This window comes from Uloborus diversus, chromosome 6 (genome assembly GCF_026930045.1).
Source record: "Uloborus diversus isolate 005 chromosome 6, Udiv.v.3.1, whole genome shotgun sequence".
Classification (NCBI taxonomy): Eukaryota; Metazoa; Arthropoda; class Arachnida; order Araneae; family Uloboridae; genus Uloborus; species Uloborus diversus.
The window spans coordinates 18,214,226-18,236,542 of NC_072736.1; the positions used below are offsets into that span (position 1 = coordinate 18,214,226).

Here is a 22,317-nt window from a genome sequence, read left to right on the forward strand (position 1 = left end):
CACGGGGAGGGGAAGGGGTAATGCGAAATGTAACAAGGGTAAAGAGCGGGTCAAATTGTTGAGAAAAAAAAAGTGCGACATTTGTGGTTAGCCCCTAAGAAAGAATCTACCATAGCGGGCTGAAAAGAACTGCAAAAGTACCTGCTTTGATTGAAAGAATAAATCTTGATTCGAAGTCCTCTGTATTTTGGCAAAACTTTATGCGTTTCTTCATCTGTGTTGAAGGAATTCATTAAAACTAAAGGTACGTCGGTGTCGTAAGTTTTGTTCAAATGCTGAAAGAGAAATGGACCGTTACGAAAATCATGAGACTGCACTAGTGATGGGCATAATCGAGTTCTCATAATCGAATCACTCGATTATTCAAGATCATTCGAGAACTCGATTATGACTTCTCGAGTTCTCGAGCGATGAACTTCTCGAGTACTCGATTATCACTTTTCGAGTTCTCGAGCGATGAACTTCTCGAGTTCTCAATTATCACTTTTCGAGTTCTCGAGCGATGAACTTCTCGAGTTCTCGATTATCACTTTCCGAGAACTCGAGCGATCAACTGCTCGAGTTCTCGATTGTCACTTTCCGAGTGCTCGAGCGATCAACTGCTCGAGTTCTCGCTTTGAACTTCTCGAGATGTTAAGTTCTCGAAATGTCAATCACTCGAGCAGTGTATTCTTCGATCGATTTGATAATCGAATGAACCACTCAATGTAGTTGACTTCTGACAAGGGTGCCCACCTATGGAGGGGGGGGGGTCATGGCGCAGACTGTGCTATTGACATTTTTAGGGGGGGGGTGTTTTAAGGGGTATTTTCTCATTTTTTGGGGGGGGGGAGGTCTCTGCGATATTGAGGGTGGGGGAGATGGACTTGACCTCAGGGCGGGTGGGCACCCCTGCTTCTGAAGTATTTTAGTTGCAGGGTCGGATCCGTCATTTAGGGGGTCAAAGGGCTGGCTTTGAAAAGTTAATGATTTTACTTATGAAGAATGAGCATGGGTTTTTTTCTGTCTTCCGAAAAAATTTGCATTGAAACCTTTTAACCCTTCCCCCAGAAAGACGGGCTGCGCTGAGGAGCCCACAGGGGAGGTGGGTCATTGCGCAAACTGCGCCACTGAAATTCCTAATGGACGTTAGTCTTTTTTATTGAGTGTCCTTCTTGAGGGGGAGAGAGGATCCCTAATTATAAAAAGGTGCCAGCACACTTGAGGAATAGATAACCTTGCGATCTAAATGGTATTACAATGAAATAATTGCCTTTCGAATGTTTCATTCGAATAGTGTTATAATTGAATGTATACTGTTGAATGCTTGTTTATCAAATGATTCTTTGGGATGCCTTGGTAGTCTAATGATATGTTTTGAGCGAAAGGTGTCTATGAATAAACACATGAACGGGTCTGTGGGAGACATGTGTTGTGTGTCCCGGTGGTGGAAGTAAAGGTTGGAGGCGCTAATAAGGTTCTAACTTGAGAGGCATTAAATTATAGTTCAGGTAAAAAGGGAGAATACTTAAGTTGAAAACCTGAGGGGACGTCTTCCCCCTTACGTTCACCTTCGCCTATACTATTGGGTAATGATACAAGTGTAATAGGCAATAACAAATGTTTTAGAGCCCAAATATACAGATCACTGCAGACACGTGTTTCGGGGTTTCAAGGAACCCTTTTTTCAACGCAAAATAGTGAGATTGTGGATGTAAGGACATTACTGGATGTCTTTACGGACCATTCATCAATTACGTAAGGGTCCCAAGGGGATGGGGTTGGAAAAATGTCTACATACTTTGGGGGGGGGGAGGAGAGGTTCAAATGCATTCTTACGCAGTATTTTCCAAGCCGATGTTTCATTTGCGTCTGGAAAATACAAACGTATTAGGATGACTGTTTTTTATTTGTTTTAAGAAGATTTAATAATGTAAAACATAATAAAAGAATTGCACTATGTGTAGCATGTTTTATTTTTAACTACTATCGCATCATATACAAAAAAATATCGAAAATACATTCAGTCTAGATTCCACCCTATTAGTAAATATTTCATCACACAAAAAGGTTTAATTTAATAATAGTGAATTAAATTTCGATTCCAGTGATATTAGATTAGTTATTTCATTATTCCGAAAAACGAAATGGAATCTTACGTAAGAATAGAGGGAGGGGTTTGAAAAACCTTACGTACCCTTACATGGGGGGAGGGGGTCAAAAATGGCCAAACTCATCCATACGTAAGTAAGGAATGGCCCCTTATATGTAAAAGCTTAGTATTTTGTTGAAAAAAGTGTACCTTAAAACTCTAAAACACGTTTCTGCAGTACTCTGTATATTTCGGATACAAAACGTTTGTTATTTCATGTTACTTCTCGGCACAAAGGTACTTAGTTATTTCTTAATAAAACAAGTGGTTAACTTCTCGTGTAATTCATTCCTATGGGTGCAAATAAGAGGGGAGCGGGGGGGGGGGAGTTTTGACGTTAACTGCGGGATTGTAATTTTTAGGGGATTTTGTCTCTTTTGTGGGTATTGCTCTTGGAGGAAGAGCTTCATAGGTGGTGCCCTTTGCTCTTGGAATGGATAGATTTGGAATGATTTTTAAAATCGAATGATTGCTTTTCTCTTGCTTTATTCGAATGGGGTAATAGTTGAATGTTTGGCTTCGAATTTTCGATAATTGAGAGATTCCTTAATAATCGAACGATATTTTTAGAACGAAAATTGTTAATTATCATATGAGCGGATATATGGAGGGGCATGTGTTGTGTGAGTGGCGGATACAATGGACGGTCGTGGGGGTCATGACCCCCCCCCCTAAACTCTCGACAATAGTATCCGTACACATTGTGTTCAAACAATTAATGCCTAAAATGTAACCGATGACAGTATCTTATCTTTTCAATACATCAATTATTTTTCAAAGAAAATATTTGAACTACTACTTTGTTTTATTGCGTATGATATTAATTTGCAACGTTTATCCACAATTATGTGCCTTATTCCTGACCGATTTCGGGCTTTTTATTGACCCCCAAAAAATATCAGAATTTTTTCGTACCTAAAACGGGAATTTCGTTGGTGGGGGAGGGCTTTCTTCAGCATGACCCCACCCCCTTCAAATGGTTTTCTGTATCCGCCCCTGGTGTGATCCGGTGGTGAAATCTTGAAACAAAGGATAGAGAAACGCTTTCCATACTGTTTTGAACTTGACTAAGATTAAATACGTACGTATGTACAATTTTTATTAAAAAGTGAGGGATAAGGATAATATGGGCAGGTCGTTGGGCGACACTAGCAGGTTTAAACTTGAGAGTTGTTAAACTTAAAAATATATTAAACCGGTATCAAGGGCTTCCATATAGGAGGGAGGGGGCAAGTGGGGGCTTAAGCCCCCTCTCCCTTCTTTGAAATTAATACATACTTGCTTTTAGTACTTTTTTTTTTCTTTTCAAAAATGTAAAATCATTCCTTCTCCAGCAATTAATCAATAAGTTATTAAAAATGACGAACTTTAATAACTCTAATCTGTACTGAAATCGGTTTCTATGGGGAAAATATCCTATTAAACCATGGGCAAAATATCTGAGCCCCCCCCCCCCTTATAATTTTGCATATGGGCGCCCTTGACCGGGATGGTACAAAACGTGTAATTGAAAATTTAAGGTAGTCTTAGCCCTTTTTCGGATTATCGTTTCTTGGGGCAGGGGGGGATTTTCATAAGAAGCGCGCCTTTGTTCACAGGGACGAACGGACACCCCTGTCATTCTATAAGGTTTTAGAATCAAATAATTGCTTCTCAAGTGCTTTTTCTTGAATGGGGTTACTCAGAGAGCACACTTCGTTGAGTAAACGTTTTAAAGCGATTGTTAACGCTTGGGCATCCAAGGACGGATACAAGGGAGGGGCGATTGGGAAAAGTCGCCCCTCCTTGAGCCGAGAGACAAGAAGTTTCTTCGCATATATTTTTGTTATTAAACGTTAAACTAGGCAATAGCGTTTTGTTTTAAAAACGCTATTACCTAATATTCGATGGTGTTAGAAGAAAGGGAACTCTTGCCCAAAGTTGAAGTTAAAACGCAATCGTAGCCTATCTCTTGGGGATAGAGACTGGAGCTTTCCATGAGATTTTTTCCGAAATTGAAGTTTCAAAATCTCAATTTTAGACGAGCTTAGATGATATTAGGGCTATATTTAAAGGCTCTATTTGGATATTTTTAGAAAGAAGCACAGCTGTAGAATACTTTTAATTACATAAAGAAGGGTAAGCTATGCGGTTCAGTAAACTCTTCGGATGTTTTTAGAAATTGAAGTTCCAAAGAGTAAAGAGTAAGAACAATCGCCCCCTCCTTGAACATTTTCTAGATCCGTCCTTGTGGGTATCCATGTTAAAACGTTTATGAAATGTTTAAACGCAAGGTGTTTATAATGCAGTGGTGTCCCCCCCCCCCCCCCATGGCGATGACACTCATCCCTCAAATGCGACGTTGAACCCCCTAAAATAAATTAAAGCCCGCTTAAGTTACCCTCTCCTCTTCAAAACTTCAATGGCGCGGTCTGCGCCATTTATCCCCCTCCCCCACGCTCTCTCTTGTATAGTATATTGTTTGTTGTGGAATGCTCGGTTATCGAACATCTCGGATGATTTGAAAACTGAATACGTAATCTGCTTTTCAGAGAAACTTGATAATCAATTTTAACCTTTTTGAGGACCAACGCACGTAAGATGAAACGTAGCTACGGAACCTTAAGTTCCAAAATGGACCGTTGCGAGCCTAAGCATTTTCAGCAGTTTTGCCTCAACTTTACAAAAAAAAAAAAAAAAAAAACATAAAATCAGCACATTAATTGACTGAATTTTTTTAAGCTGAGTAAATAATATACTAATCAACATTTACGAAACTATAAGGAATATGACATAAACAGAAGCGAGTAAAACAAGCAAAATACTTAAATTTAGCTACCCGCGTGAAAATAAATGCTACGCACATCAGAAGTCACAAACATCTTGCGTATGGAATTTCAAAAAAAAAAAAAAAAAAACCAATCTGTATAAAATGTAATTTTTATTTAAAAATTGGGCCGAAGAGTAGAAGCTAAAATTAATCCCACACGACAAACTTTAATATTTCTTTTTAATGCACTCAGAAACATTTCAACTTCACTCCCTACACTTTTACTGTTATTGCATATTCCTAAAGTCGACGAATGAAAAATAAAAATAAAAAAGAGCGGATCAAGAAAGAAAAAAAAAATAATCATGAACTTCATTGCACTTCAAGCCACACTTGTACACTTTTCAATGCGCCGGGAATCCCAATCCTCTGGAAAACGCAATCAGAAATATTTTACCCTCCCTCCTCATGTATTACTCATATAAATATACTTACCTACTCTCAACAAGAGCATCAAAAAAAAAAAAAAAAGGCAAAGCTATAAACTAGGAAAGAATGAGTACTTTAGCGCAGAGCAACTATTCCCCTACTTGTTTACATTATTAACTTCGTGTTTGAGAGCCCGAAACCGTTCGAAATAATCACGTGATAACTGAAAATCATTAGTTTAAATGCATAACCGTTCGAATACATCACTCAGTCGCCCAAATGCCGAGCTCCTAGTTTCTAACAAGCTAACAGGGAATCTAGTCGAACCTGCATCCCCCAAGGATTGCGACCCCAAAATGAAGACTATAAAATCTATCGAATCGACCCCCTAAAACAAGTTTGCATTTCGAACTTTACCGTAAGGGTAAGGGGATAAAAGTTGTATCTGCTCATTTTATCGGAAAACAACAAAAAACTAGACCAACTTAAATGTAAAAACTAAAATTTTTCATGGAATTTGGGGGGAGTGGTATTGATTCCCCTTATAAAAGGGGAGGGTGTCAATATCCCCCCCCAACTTAACCTAAAACTTCTAAAAGCCAGGAGGGTTCGCCCCTTATCATACCCCTAAATGGTAGGCTAAATGTCACATTCCTATCTCGAGAGCACCCCTGCCAAAACAACTCGGGACTTTAACTGAAGTCAAGGGAGTCCATCTCCCCCCTTTCGCAGGGCGATGGCGCACCCTCTCAAATGTTACGGAGCATCCGTCTAGAAAGATCCCTCCCCCCTCCCGAAATGAGATTTATTAAAAAAAAACTCTCAAAAAAAAACCGCTTCTAAAAATTTCGGTTTCGCAGGCTGCGCCATGGACCCCCTCCCCCCTTCCGAAAATGAGATTTAAAAAACCCTCTCAAAAAACCGGCTCTAAAAATTTTAGTTACACAGGCTGCGCCATGCCCCACCCCCTTTTAGTGGGCACCCCCGTAGCAAGTCAACTCAATTTTAGAAAAGCGCAGAAAATGAACTACTTGAGTACTCGATTCAAACGTCTCGAGATCTCGATTTGAAACATCTCGAGATCTCGATTTGAAACATCTCGAGATCACGATTTAAAACATCTCGAGATCTCGATTCAAAAGATCTCGAGAAGTCAATCGCTCGAGTACTCGATTCAAAAGATCTCGAGAAGTCAATCGCTCGAGAACTCGATTCAAAAGATCTCGAGAAGTCAATCGCTCGAGTACTCGATTCGGAAGATCTCGAGAAGTCAATCGCTCGAGTTCTCGATTTCAAAAGATCTCGATTATCAATCACTCGAGTGGTCGACTTAAAAAGATCTCGATTATCAATCACTCGATTATCAGAAGTACTCGATTCCCGAGATCTCGATTATCAAAAGATCTCGATTATGCCCATCACTAGACTGCACTATATCTGGGAACAAAAAGATTTGCATTTACAGTTATAACAGTTTCAGTGCTGATCCATACATGGTCAGCACTGGATGGTTTTACATTGCAGTCCATCCGGGGTTACCATACCCTCTACTAAAAGCAATTTTCTTTTAAGGAAACTCCTTTTTTTATTTAATTTTCTCATGTGCACGAAATGCGTTTTTTTTTTTTTACCTCTTATGCTCAAAAGTTTAAAAAAAAAAGAAGAAGAAACTAAATTTTTGTCAAACAAATGTCATTTTTGTCTCACATAGTTTACTATGTTTGTCGATAGTGTATCAATCATCAAAAAACTTCTCCAGGTGCAGGATCAACCAAACACCACAATATCCTTCCATTGTTTTGAGCAGTGTATTACCGTTCCTCTGCCGCCAGTTTCATCTTGGCAAGTTTTCAAAAAAAAACAAAACATTTTACAAATTGGTAATCTTTCTTGAGCATTTTCGGTTCCTAATCATTCTTTCTCTATTCCTATTTTACGACTAATGGTGTACACGAAATTGAAAATTAAAGATGAGAAAACAATATTTAGCACAATTTAGGAAATTATGTACAGTAGGGGCAGGTTCTCCAAAAGAGGATGCGCTAATATATTTTAACCTGCCCAAAAAGAAAACGAAAAGAAAGAAAGAACATTCATTTTTTTTCTATTTAAAACCCTAGACAATCGGAAAACGAGGATATTAATCCAAAAGAATAATTAGGAGGAGTTTAAAAAAATATTTTTCTGAAAGTGAGAAAAGATGTATAAAATTGGGTATGCATATAAAACAATAAAAACAACAGTTCAATTCAAAAATTAACGACAAAAGGCAGTGCAATTGCGGTTCTGCGCATTTTTGGCACAACACAAGAAAACCGCAATGGCGTTTTAAAGCGGTTTTTTTTTTCTTTTTTTTTTTCTTTTTTTTTTCTTTTTTTTTTTTTTTGTAATGAAACTGAAATAGTTAAAATATAGGACAATAGTAGACCAGTGCAAAACATTACAGTTTTAACAAACTCCAGATACACTTACTCTAAGTACACAGAGTGTACATGGAGTTTTTACTACGTTGATGTAACTGTAGTCAGGAGTAATAATGATTGTTTCAATCAGAGGTAGTTTAATTTTTGAAACGTGGCAAACGCGAGCAAAAAACTATAATAAGCGTTTTAACATTTGGTGAACGTATTTAAGTATTACAGCACTTCTTTAAAGACAAAAATTGACAAATTCTCCCGCAACGAAATTACTTTTTCCATTATTTCTCCTCCCTAGATGGCAGCACAGGTCTGCCTTTCGAAAAATACAAGCGGAAGTTTGCAATTTAACCAAGTAAAAATCCAGTTCGATTAAGTGTAATGTTTTCAATGTTATTCCGGTGATTAAAATTGCATTTCCTTAACATTACATAATATCAAACTTAAAACTCCTCCCATAGATCACATAAGGTTAAAATGCGGTCAATGTTTCTGATCTTTGAGAATTTGATCATTATATAGTAATATATTCTTTACCATATGAAATCCAAATAAGTTTCTTTTAATAGCGGACGTCATGTCAGTACAAAGTACAACATTCACTAAACATTTAAAACAGGAACACATTAATATTTTTTGTCAATAAATGTGCCAAAATTGGAGAACAAATTCTTACTTCTATTTGTTGGACGGTAAGGTCAAGAAATGTAAGCTCATTTCTAACAGGTATAACAGATTTAGGACCTATGCAGCCCATGGTTGTTCCTAATCCTCCGTTTAGCTTCACAACAACAAGTTTACTCAGCATACTTCGTATGTCTTTGGACTCGGGTGGGGTTAGAGATTCATATTTTATTACCTACGTTAGAAAAAAAAGAAAACTGAAACAAAGAAATAAAATTGCAGCGTGCGACATATATAGATTGATTGATGGAAATATAGATACTAAGGCATATAGCTAGATATAAGGCCCCTATATATACGCGCCGACGCATCAGCTTAAGATTAGTCATTTTGGATCGGAGCGCGTGTTTTGAGTGGTTGTCTTTCTGGAGAGTTATCGCGTATTGTGATTGTCCACTGTGAGCAATTATTAGCGGCACGTGAATTGTTTATTAAATAAAATATTATTTTCGGCAAATTCGGCGAAATCCGAAACTTTGCTGTGGTAACCCTAACAGTGCAAAAATGAATAATCCGATTTAAAATGGCTAAAAAGCTGATGCGTCAGCCTATCTATATAGCGGCTCTAGCTAGATATATAGACCGACAGATGCACACAGGAGAAGATATAAATAGATTAGTTAATAGACACGAGTTAAATTTATCCAGTTTCGAAACACGTCCCAAGCTTACATACTCCTTCATTAAAACACTATAAAACTAGAAAAAGATAATTTTTGTAAACAATAAAAACTGCGTTCTTGTAGCAGCAGCTGCATGACATTCGGCACTACCCCGCAACACCTCGAATTGAGAATTATTTGCAAAAAACACCTAAGAAGGAACAAACGGAGACCTATATACAGAGAATATAGTGTCGATGGCTAGAGCAGTCGCCAAAGCCCTGCTCTAGCCAGCGGCAGAGCAGGGCTTTGACTTTTTCTTGGACATGACACCAACCAACCTAAGTAGGTAGGCCAAGGGTGCCCCCCCCCCAAATTCAATGGCGCAAATCCCCCCCTAAAAAAAACTTTTCTCAACTCACTTTCCCTTTTTTATTTTTTAGTTTTTTTTTTTAATTTTATTAATTTTTAATTTATTTTTTTAATTAAATTTATTTTTTAAATATTTTTTATGAATTATTTTTTTCTAATTTGTTTTTTCTTTTTTGTTTTATTTATTTTTTTTAAAAGAAAAGTTAATAAATGAATGAATTAAAATAAAAACAGAATAAAATAAAAATAAACAATTTAAATACAAAATAAATCAATACATAAATTTAAATTTTTTCCATTAATAAATTTAAATAAATAAATAAATAAATTTTAAAATCCTCCCCGAAAATTTTGATGGCGCATCTTGCGCCATAATCCCCTTCCCCCCTCCCCTGTGGGCACCCCTGAGGTAGACCATCGTTATTCCTGACACAGATCAACAATAATTGGTGGAACGAGCAAGAGATGGCGTCACAAGTTATCTTCAACGTTTTGAATTTTGAACATGAGGTTGGAGGGGAAAGAGTTTTTTCCCAACTTTCTAGACCCAAACTTCCCAGACAGTAGGATTTTTGGGTTCACAGATTATTACGAGCACGTAACTTAGCATGTATATATAGCTAGTTCAATTGATGTAAGTCTTTTATAGTCTCAGGTATCGGGCCCGCGATTCTTCTATTGCTAGTTTGATGTCCTAAACTGACCCGTTGTTTAGAGGAGTCATCCCCCCCCCCTGGCTTTGGATGTATTTTCATGTAAGAGGCTATGGTTTTGTGGGGGGGGGGTAATTTTCATAGCGTATATGTCCTTTATTCTCCTCCCACCTGAAAAATTTGAATTGTCGGGCCTGGTGTCTAAGCTACAAAGCCTTATCACTAAACAATAATGGATATCTTGTAATTTTCTTGTGTAAAAATTTCCTTGATACCTATAATCAAGTTTCAAAAAAAAAGGAGGGGGAGGAGGTTCCTCAAAACAGGCCGAGATCCGATGGTACACTTATAGATTCTAGCCAGAATGAATGAGAAACGTGCATTATTATGTATTTAAGAAAGCCTAAATAACAATTTATAATTGTTCTGTGTAAAATTTTTACTACTTGTGTAAAATTAATTTGTAAATATTACTGTTAATACATATTTGTGTTTGTACTCCATACTAAACCAATTAAAAAACACTGCGGACAGTGCCTTTGGCGCTCTTTAGTGTTGAATTTAATACTAACTCATGTTGAACTATAGTCAAGATTTTCTTAATGTTTTGTTATGACGTTTGTAATTTATGTTTTATAATTTGTAAGTTTAACTTTACTTTTTAATTTTGCTTACTGTTATGTATGTGTATTTTGTTAATAAATTTTATCTTATCTTATCTTATCTTAAATAAAGTCTTACCTTTTAATGGTTCCAAATCTTTTATCGCATTCTTACTATTAACTGTAAGAAAGTATGGGAAAGACAGAACTGAGTTTTTGCTTGCGAAAACAAAGCGCATTTTTTAATTGTGTACGTACACAAAAGCAGGTGCTTTGTCAAATTGCTTTACTGCTCTACTTTGAGGCATGGAACATTTTTTCAAAATCTGAGAGGCTGGGTTGACTCAAAAAAAGTCACTATGCCACAAAGCGCTAAAACACGACCGTCATATCCCAGATGGAGTGTCATTGATATAAAAATTATAATCTGTAATTAATAGGAGTGATGTTGCAGTCTCGCCCTTCTTGGAAACCCTTTAGTATCTTTACTAATAATAAATCTGAAAGTCTCTGTCTGGATTTCGGAATCTCTCTCTGGATGTCTGGATCTCTGTGACGCGCAGAGCGCCCAGACCGTTCGGCCGATTTTCATGAAATTTGACACAAAATTCGTTCGTAGCATGGGGGTGTGTACCTCAAAGCGATTTTTCGAAAATTAGATTTTGGTCTTTTTCTATTCCAATTTAAAGAACATTTTAACGAGCAAATTGTCATAACGTGGACGAACAAATTACCATAACGTGGGCGAGCAAATTAACATAGTAAATTGGCGAGAAATTTATCATCCATTATTTGTAAATATACAGACGAATCAAATGACCTTTTAATTTGCTACTACGGGTAAATCCGTGCGGGTACCACTCGTCAGAAATAAGACTGAGCATCAGTGGAGGAGCTCTTTTTCCATTTTTCTGTTTAATGGTGCTATGTTGTTTTTCACTTTTAAATGCATTTCGCCGTAAAATTGTCAGAAAAAGCTCTTCAAGAGTTTAAATAAAAAAAAATTTATAAGCTTTTTTCTTTCAATATTTTAATAAACTAAATTCCGTCCCGGACGTATTATTTTTTCATTTATTTATTTTTTAAAGCTACTTGAATTCGTTAATACGTGTTGCCAAAAAACTTTTCAAATTTTTGAGAATTAAAACTTGACATTACTTTATTTAATCATTTTCTCCTAGTTTTTCTTACATTCCGCATACAGAAAATAAAGAAATATATTTTATCAATAAATATTCCATTTTCCAAATAAATTCATGATAAACGTTTGCATAAATTCAATTAAGATGAACTGTAACATAAAAAGATAATTTTAGGTTGAAAAAAAATTAATTGAAATTAGATCTCGCGTTTCGTTGATAAGAATTTTCAAAATTAATAGAATTAATCAGAGACTCTTAGAAAACGTGAAAATGAAACTTACCGCTTCTTCTGGAACAGGTTCTACTTTATCCCACTGCACAGTGGTGCCACCTTGTAAAAATTGTGCAAACAATCTCTGAAATGCTTTAAATTCTTCCATTGTTTTCTGAAAGCAAGAAAATGTTTAAATTAAAAGTAACTCTTCACAGTAGCTGGAACGTAATTAAGGGTAGAGCCGAAAGATCCCTGACCCCTACCGAAATAAAATTGTTGATTAGAAAAGGAAAAGTCCTACCCAGGGTCTGATTTAAATGTAAGATCATCAAGCACGAGCTTTGTGGCGCCTTAGCTAGGGGGGAAGGGGGGGGGGCAAAAAATTCATAATGAATGTTTTCAATTGTTTGGAGCTATAATTTTTTTCTAAATATTTTTTTATTGTAGTGTAAGTTGAAAAATTAAATTGTTATTGCTGACTCTGTTTTAACAAAGTTTCTGAGTTCAGCGGAAAACTAACTCTCCTCCATAGAGTGAGAAAACTATCTGGATTGACATCTAGCATACACAGAATGAGACCACGCAGATGTAACTCCATGTTAGTACAACGCGCATTATTACTGCTCAAGGTATTTATTTTGTTTCTATTGGTTTTCAATATTTCATGATATTTGAAATTTTTGTAATTGAGTATCTATATACATGGTCCGATCCAAAAGCAATGAGCCTTCGTTTAAGAAGACAGATTTATTGAGCTGATCGGTACAACTGACTAATAGTTTTAAAAATAGGCACCTCCTGCAACAATGTACTGCTGTAGGCGGTTTTTAAATGACTCAAAGGCATCCCTGAAGCCTTATTCGGGGATGTCTGCAATGGCTGCCTTGACATGTGCTTGAATGTCCTCGATGGAATCGAAAAGTTTTCTTTTCAGAGCTGATTTCATTACTGGAAACAAGAAGAAGTAAGAAGGCCACAAGCTCGGACTGTAGAAAGGCTAGGGTACTGCGGCAGCGTTGACTCGGACCTTCTTCAGTCAGAACTGTCGGTACAAGTTTCGTGCAGACGTTCCGCGTGTGACACTTCTCCGTAACAATGCGTTGCACCGTTGTGTCCGATAAGTCCAATGATTTTGTTACTTGGTAGAGACTCAAACAACAGTCCGTGTTCAAAAATTCACGCACTCGTTGCAAGCAAATTCACGTCAGCACGGGCCGAGGATGGGCGTCCTGACTGGGGTTCGTCAGTCAACACTTCCCGGCCATACGAAAGTCCTCGTGCCACTTTTCTACTTGCAAATGGGACAGACACTCAGTCTTAAACGCCTGTTGAAGCAATGTGAACGTTTGAGAAGGCAACAGGAAGCAAAACTTGATCTCTTTGCGTTGCTCTGACGAACTTTCCATATCGCCGTGTCACGCACCACCGTATAGGAGTTACTGTTAAAGCTGATGGCACCGCTCCGAAAGCTGGGAGGCAGCTGACCTGCGTTGCACTGTATAGTCAACAACCCCCACCACCGTCGCTATCAAGCGGGGCGAGCTGCAGGGTGTGAATGCGTCAGTGTGATAATGTGAGGCTCATTACTTTTGAATCGGACCATGTAAGTTAAATTACAAATACATTGATTCAGAAATTAAATAGCCTCTGAAAGTCCTCTCCAAGAATAACTTGGGGACATTTCAAAACATTTTTGAGGACACATAACAAAAGACAAAAGGATGTGCGATTGAGCACATTCTTCGAGTCAAGGGGGCCCCACAAGTTTGTTGTGGTTACAGTCCTGAAATTTTTTTAACCGGGCCCTGATTGAGGGGAGAGCCGAAGGATCCCTGGCCCTTACCGAAATAAAATTGTTGGTCAGAAAAGGAAAAGCCCTACCTGTTTTTCAGAAGTGGAAGGCGAGGTGTTGAGTACTTTCTCCAGTTCCTTCGCCAGCTCATTTTTAGCATCTTGCTTTGTTAGCTGCTTGAACTCTGAAGAGTCGCTAATTTTTCGCTGCTTGCCAAACATCTGAAACAGATTAAGACACTTTAGGTTTTTTTTTTTTTTTTTTTTTTGAAATGTATCAAGAAACTTTCTTACTTTGCGCCAAATACAAATACAAATACAAATGTGACGACCAGCTAGGCTGGTCCTAGGTCAGTTTATAAGTTACCAATGAAGATCAATGGCCCTCTTAAAGCTATCCAGCCCCTTGCTCATTACCACCTCTTCCGGTAAGCTGTTCCAAGTGCCCACGACTCTACTAAAGTAGTAATTTTTCCTTATTTCCAAGTTAGCCTGAAATTTGAATAGCTTAAAACAATGACCCCTCAACCTGCTTTCCGTGCAAAAATTTAACTCGTTAACATCTTCCATTTTGATAAATTTGAACAACTGAATCATGTCCCCACTGACTCTCCTTTGCTACAAGCTATACATATCAAACCTATTAAGTCTGTTATCGTAGTCAAAATCTGAAAGTCCCCTTACTAGTCTAGTAACCCTTCTTTGAACCATTTCCAATACAGAAATATCTTTCTTGAGATAAGGAGACCAAAACTGAACAGCATACTCCACATGAGGTCTTACTAAACTCCTATATAAAGGCAGAAGAACCTTCTTATAATAATATCACAATCTATAAATAATACATTCCATATCCCCACGTTTTAATTACAGCACTCCACTTAATTAAAATATTCGTATAATTTCACCAGGAGGTGGATTATTTAAGGGATGGATTTTTTTAGAGTTTAAACGCTCTCCAAAATTTTTCAAAACGATTCCAAAATAAAAAATGCTTTATTTATTGTAATTTTTTTACTTGAAAAAAATGTCATGACTATTTATTTATTTTATTTTATTTTATTTTATTTTATTTTTTATTTTATTTTGTATTTTATTTTATTTATTTATTTACTATTTTTATTTTTATTTATTTATTTTTTTTTGGTTATTTATTTTAAATTTCATTTAAAATTGTCATAATTATTATTATAGAATTCTTCAAACTAGGTGTTTTATCTGCAGCATTTATTTATGTTGCAACTATTGCGAATATAATTTTTTACAAAACAATACAGGGTGTTCCTTGAACACCCGACGCCAACAAAACATCAAAATCAATATTTAAAAAAATTTAATTCAAAACTGTCAAACTCAAAATATTTACCATAATTTTTATTAGTGTAAAAAATATAAATTTAAGAAGTGTTACTTCGAATGCAAGAATAGGGTAAACACATCTGTTTTTTTTTAATTTATTTTTTATTTTTATATTTATTTATCTATTTATTTATTTATTTTTATTTATTTATTTATTTATTTTGAGTTGTTAAAAAAGCATGTGAAGTAAGAGCAGTACCCGCACGGCGATGCCCATGCTAAGAATTTAAAGGAAGTCCGTTGAAAAAATCCACGCTATCCCCCCTTATGATGTGAAATGATCATTTTTCTTCAACTAAAATGCGTACACACCTTTTCAAAAAACCTATTAAAGTCTCTTTGGTACTTAAAACTATTCGCCAAAACACATAAGTAGCTTTAAAACTCAAAATAATCCTTCAACTGTATAGTTCATCACTTATCGCGCCAAGCAACCATGCTACCGTAACCCTGCCCTTTAGCGAGTGAAACGGTTTTCTTTCTGCAATTTAAAATGTTTCACCAAATAAACAATACTATAATGAAAACGTTACAAAGAACAATCGCAATTGAATAATACAATAAATCAAGTTATTTACTTAGATAAGTAACCATCTTCAACTATAAGAACAAAAACAAACGTTGAAGAAATAAGGAAATCGAAACCCAATAGGAAATTCCTACAAAACAAATTATGTACCTGAATATCGAAACAAAAACGCATTCAAAAATCAATTCGCTGACTCACAACAGTCCCACACAACTCAACTCCTCCACTTCTCCCCCGAATGGTAACAAGACCTTCTTGGTTTTGGTGAGAGATATGGAGTGACTTTCCAACGCCATCCAACCAAGAAACACGGAACAACAGCTGACTTGATTGAAATTTTGACAAAATACAGTAACACTATCAAAATCAACATTTTGAGCAGATAATTAAGGTTGATTACAATTTGAAGAAAAACATATAAATGATTTTTTTAAGTCCACTTTTGAAGAGGAGATGATGCTACTTTCAAAAAAAAAAAAAACAGTCTCACAATAGCGTAGAGTCTGCCGCGAAATATGGTTCCTCGCAGCTATCGACACTGTCGGCCAGCGCCCTCTCGATGAGTTAACTTACCCCGCCATCTACTAGCAGTTCATAGAACTAGACAGTAAGTAAATTAAACATTTAATTTGCAGTTTCAAATATTTCGGGCTATCTGATTTTTTTAAAAAAATAGCCTATAGCCTTCTTCAATAAATGGACTATTCAACACAAAAAGATTTATTCAATTTGAACTAGTAGTTCCAGAGATTAGCGCGTTCAAACAAACAAACAAACTCTTCAGCTTTGTATTATTAATATAGATTTATAGATACGTCATGTTTTACTTTTGCTTATGTTAATGCCCTAAAAGTCGCATCATCTCGCTTAAATAACCTATTGTAACAGTGGAATAAACGAAGGAAATCAAACTTTATAGATCATATGAAATATAATTTGTAAAATGCTCCCCGAAACAAAAGCGTGGTTACGGCCCTGAATTTTACTCATAAGTGTCCGAATAAAAATAATAGTATTTTACCTAACCTTGAAGACACACTCTTGAGCTTTAGACAACCAGCATCAAATACAAAACAACAAACGATGATATAAAAGAAGCACATGTAAGTTGAAAATGATGAAAAGTGTTCCTCCAGTTGAACAAAATCAAATACTAACTAACTTCTGAGAAAAAAAAATTTTTTTTAAATAATAATAAAAGCTGAAACGAAAATTCAACCTACCAAAGATCAAGCGGCATTTGTGCATAACGCAAGTGAGGTTTAAAAAATCACGAATTATCTTCAGTTGTAACTAAAGATAATTTCTGAGAATGATATTGAACAGTAAACTATCACTTCAACGTTAAAATGTTAGGCATTATTACAAAATTACGTAATTTTATTTTGAATCACAACAATTTCTGAAAAACAGTTACTAATCTAAGATAAAAATGTTTAACCTTCTCAGAATTCCCCTTTAGTACCAGAAAATGTTGAAAAATATAGGGACGATAAGGGGCTCAGAGAGGGGATTGTGGTTCAAGCCTTTTTTCTAATGAACCCGTGATTTAACCAAGGACGTGCACACGGGGGGGGGGGGGACCTGCTGACCCGGGCCCGAGCCTGAAGGGGGCCCAATATTTTTAAAACTAAGTGTGAAATTTAGGTGTAAACAATATGGAAGGGGCCTGGAAAAATCATTTGCGACGGACCCCAAAATTTATGTGCAAAATTTAACCACAGCTTCCTAAGCATCACATACAATCGAGTCCACCTATTGGTCGGGTTGTCCTATTTTGTCCATCCGCCGGAAAAAAAAAAAAAACCTGGAAAAAACCGCTCCGGACAAAATATCATTTTCTCCATTTTGTCCGCTATTTCAGTAAACTGTAAGTACTTATTTAAAAATTCAAAGTTTGAAAAAAAAAAAAATACATATATAGGTTCTTACCATTTAAGTAATATTTTAATGTAAAAATAGCAAACATAAATTTGTATATAAATAATTGATAGTAAAATATTTTGGAGTGAAAGTGAAAAAGTAAGAACAGTTGAAAGTTATGCAAATTTGTATATAGGGTGTTCCGTTTTAACCTGCAAGACCTTTATTTTTGCATTGGTTAGTCCTAGATGTATACTTCCAATTGCAAAAATATTCAAAATCAGATGCAGAGTTAAGAGTCCTAGATGTATATTTCCAATTGCAAAAATATTCAAAATCAGATGCAGAGTTAAGAGTCCTAGATGTATACAGTGAAACCTGTGTAAGTTGACCGCTTGCGGTGCACTACTTTAGTGGTCAACTTAAGCAGGTGATCAACTTATAGAGGTTGAATTATATGGTAAGATCTAATTCTGTGCCTGAAAATAGCGGTCAACTTAGACAGGTGGTCAACTTACAAGGGTGGTCAACGTTACAGGTTTTACTACTTCCAATTACAAAAATATTCAAAATCAGATGCAGAGTTAAGGTATTAAAAGTTTGAAGCAAAAACAAAAATGAGTCAAAAAATACGAAATTTAACTTTTTATACGGGCCCTAGGTCCCCTAACTAGTATTTGGAAAAATAATCTCTATTGAAAACTATTACTAGCGCAAAAAACATGACATTTGTGCGACCAGAACTCAAGGAGATATTCCAGTTTGAAGTTTTAAGGGACCATACAGAAGATGAGATTGGATCTTATCGTTCTTTCAGAAGAATGACAGGTCGTCAAAGTAAGAAAAACAAGGTATTTATATTTTTCGTTGCTATTCAAAAATAAATGCGAATGTTATGCCGTGATACGCAAAAACACACATCAAAACCTCGATTAATTTGAAAAATCACACTCTATGCACACATGTAATTTTAAACACTTGTTAACTACTATATTTTCCCCCAAAAGGTGTTATTGACGGCGAGTGAAAAGTGGTGCAAGTCACAAAAAGCTTTGTTTCATATCTCGGTGAACATTGGTCTTACTAATTTTAAACTTTTAGTGTTGGAAATGTTTTCCAATGGAGATTATTTCCCTAAATATAAGTTAGTGGACATGGGGCCCGTATAAAATGTTAAATTTTGTATTTTTTGACTTATTTTTATTTTTACTTCAAGCTTTTAACATTAACTCTGCATCTGATTTTGAACACTCTTGCAATTGGAAGTATACATTTAGGTCTAACGGTTGCGAAAATAAAGGTCTTGCAGGTAAAAACGGAACATAATAACGAACCGCAAGTAACGCTGACGTCATCAACAATGAAACTCGCCCCACGGCATGATAATTTTATAATATTTTTTGGTAATATTTGAGATGCAGGGAAATGCTTTATTTTGACAGGGCTGAACTGGATCCGGGAACTTAACTGTCTTACTGGTAAGACTCATTTTAGGAGAATGAAGAAACGAAAAAGTGACCATCAACGAACGCTATATGTACTGGAGTTTAGGGTTAATCCACTGGAGTTAGAATTAAAATTTCAACTGTCAAAATATCACCAAACGGGCAATTGCTTCGTTCAAATGTAGAAGCAATTTTCACCCGTCATACCTTGACGGGCGGTTTTCTAGTTAGCTAATGACTGGCAAAGAAACAACCATGAAAATCGTGAAAGCATATGAAAGCATGTGCACTTCTTTTTACTTCCTTTCGCGAAAAAATTTTCACTCAAAAATCGGCCTTTGCTCACCCAAAAATGAATGTTGAGTTTTTTTCGACCCGACCACACGTGTACGCACCCAAGAACGTATAGACGCCCGAAATATTCATTTTGATTTTTTCCGAGTTAATTATAACGAGTTTTCCCGTGACGTCTATATGTACGTATGTATGTACGTATGTGCATATGTGTGTATGTGTGTATGTATGTCGCATAACTCAAGAACGGTATGTCCTAGAAAGTTGAAATTTGGTACGTGGACTTCTAGTGGGGCCTAGTTGTGCACCTTCTCTTTTGGTTGCATTCGGATGTTCCTAAGAGGATCTTTTGCCCCTTTTTGGGGGGAAATCATTGTTAATTTCGATGTAAACTCAAGTGTTGTTATCATTTGTCAGATACTTGGCGATATATTGCCAGTTTTTTGGTCGCCAAGTTTTGTTGCCAACTTGGCGATAAATTTGGCGATTTTTTTTATTTTTTTTTAAATTTGGTTTCAATATGGCCATTGTTGGTGATATTTAGAAAGTTAACTCTTGAATCACATTAAAATTGCAATAATAGGGAAATGACATTAAATTGGAGTACAAGGAAGTCATGTGATGCACACCATCAGCTCGTTTTACAATAATTTACATCCCTGAAATTCAAGTTCAAGGACGTGAGCTTTCCAAATAACCCCCCCCCCCCCATACTTGGTTTTTAAAACCAAATCTATATATCTTCTTATTTTTCAACAAAAATCTCACAACTTCTTTATGGCTGAAAATAAACAAGGGGGCTGTCTTGTACCATGGGAAATAAAATGTGATGTCATTACTACCATCTGTTAATTAGAAGTGGCATTTTGTGTTAGGGGAACGGAGGTGAGAATTTATAGTGTGACGTGATTCCTTATCCTACTAAAACGAACTAAAACACAATATTAAAAAAAATAATAAATATACTTAAACAATTAGTATTCGAAACACTTGTGAAAAAAATAATAAAAAAACTAAGTGTAAACTTTTAATTGAACAACTTATTAAGCAACATAAACAGTCACACCAGGTATGTGACATGTCACGGAGGTGAGAATTCACATGCACATGGTAAGAATTCCCATAGTTTTGAACCAAAAATATATTAAAATAAAAATTATTGTTAAAAAATTGTTGGCAGGTTTAAATAGATATATTTTTGATTAAAAAAAACATCGTTAAATGAATTGTTCCTTAAAGTTTTTGCCGTAAAAGGCGAAAAAAATTGTTAAGCTCTCTTTGGGGTAAAAATACAGCAACTCAAATTTTATTTTTCCTCTGTTGCCAATATTTTTTTTAAACTAAACAATAATAAATAAATTTTAGAAAATACATACAGAAAAGTTACACTTTTTGATGAATGACCCATATAATATACATTTTGTGGAGAACCAGAACGAAAAAAACTACGGTTCTAAGCCCTGTTTTTTTGTTTCTCCAAAAAAAGCATTAAAAAAGGAATTAAGTTAGTTTGTTGTTCCAACGTTTCAAATAATAAAACTGACACAAAAAATCGCTGTTCAACACATCCCTAATTTTAGTAATATATCTTTCGCGCTAAATTAGACGAAACGAGAGATCCCATGCATTCACTCGCTGGAATGAGATAACCCACGATATCAACTTACTTTCATATGCATTCGCGTTATCTGCATTCTGCGTACAGCTGCCTTGGCACGTGTTTCAGCAGGAAGTAGGTCAGCCTGTCTGTTGACAACTTATTATCCCATTGGATAATAGGTGCTGCAACTTGTTAATAACGGAAAGTATACGTCGCTATAGTTTTTTCTCTTTTTACGTCCTTTTACAAAAAAGGAAGTATTGTATTCGCGAAAAAATTTTCACTCAAAAGTCGCCCTTATTTTCCATTTTACTCACCCCCGAATGAATGTTGAGTTTTTTTTTTTTTTTTTTTCCGACTCGACCACACGTGAATAAGTGCCTAAGAACGTACAGACACGCGAAATATCCATTTTGACGATTCCCGAGTTAGTTACAACGAGTTTTCTCGTGACGTCTGTATGTACATATGTATGTATGTGCGTACGTGTGGATGTACGTATGTATGTCGCACAACTCAAGAACGGTATGTCCTAGAAAGTTGAAATTTGGTACGTAGACTCCTAGTGGGGCCTAGTTGTGCACCTCCCCTTTTAGTTGTATTCGGGTGTTTTTAAGGGGGTCTTTTGCCCCCTTTTGAGGGGAAATCATTGTTAATTTCGATGTAAACTCAAGTGATGTTAGAATTTTATGAACACTTGGCGATACATCGCCAGTCTTTTAATCGCCAAGTTTTGTCGCCAATTTGGCAACAAGTTTTTTTTTTTTTTTTTTTTTTTTTAAATCTGGTTTCAATTTGCCCACTTTTGGTGATATTCAGAGAGTAAACTATTGAATCACATTAAAATTACCAATAATGGGAAAATGACATTAAATTGGAGTAAAAGGAAGTCATGTGAGGCACACATCAGCTCGTTTTTTTTTTTTTTTTTTTTTTTTGAACGATGTAAGAAATAATGTATGCTACTCCGGGCCAGATTAAGGCACGGGCATTTGGGGGGCACCAAGGCTATTGGTAAAGTTTTAATTTGGCTCATTTCATATCGCACTGTAGTAAGATGTAAATATTAAATCTAGAAAGAAAAAAAAAACCTCCCTTAAAAATTTAATCTTATTCTCAAATCCCAAAACCACTCCAAATTTAGGAGTGAGCTATCACCCCTAAGCCAGGGCTAAGACAGAACATCATGCGATATACCAGACAGCCCGGTTATCAGATCTAGATTGCAGTTTCGTTCTTATTTAGAACTCTTCAGTCTGGGATAGTGAATAACCGAGCTGGAGGCAGATGTCATTTCATTGAAGCTGAGAGCGACAACAAACTGGTAGATAAAATGAATTTATCTGAGTCACGAGTGTCAATTTACGAACCTTTCAAACTTTAACAAATCACACAAAAATACATGCAAGGGCGGATCCAGAAAATATTCGTGGAGGGAGCG

At 36.0% G+C, this 22,317-nt stretch overlaps 1 protein-coding gene across 1 annotated transcript in view; it reads right to left on the reverse strand.

Moving 5' to 3' along the window:
- The window catches only part of LOC129224124 (UTP--glucose-1-phosphate uridylyltransferase-like), a 74,414-nt gene that overhangs the window by 35,967 nt on the left and 16,130 nt on the right, over window positions 1-22,317 (reverse strand). The window contains exons 2-5 of the mRNA XM_054858537.1: window positions 13,877-14,008; window positions 12,063-12,167; window positions 8,403-8,585; window positions 142-275 (exon numbers count right to left, since the gene is read on the reverse strand). Of these exons, the coding sequence (XP_054714512.1) occupies window positions 142-275; window positions 8,403-8,585; window positions 12,063-12,167; window positions 13,877-14,008 (554 nt within the window). The remainder of the gene's footprint in view (window positions 1-141; window positions 276-8,402; window positions 8,586-12,062; window positions 12,168-13,876; window positions 14,009-22,317) is intronic.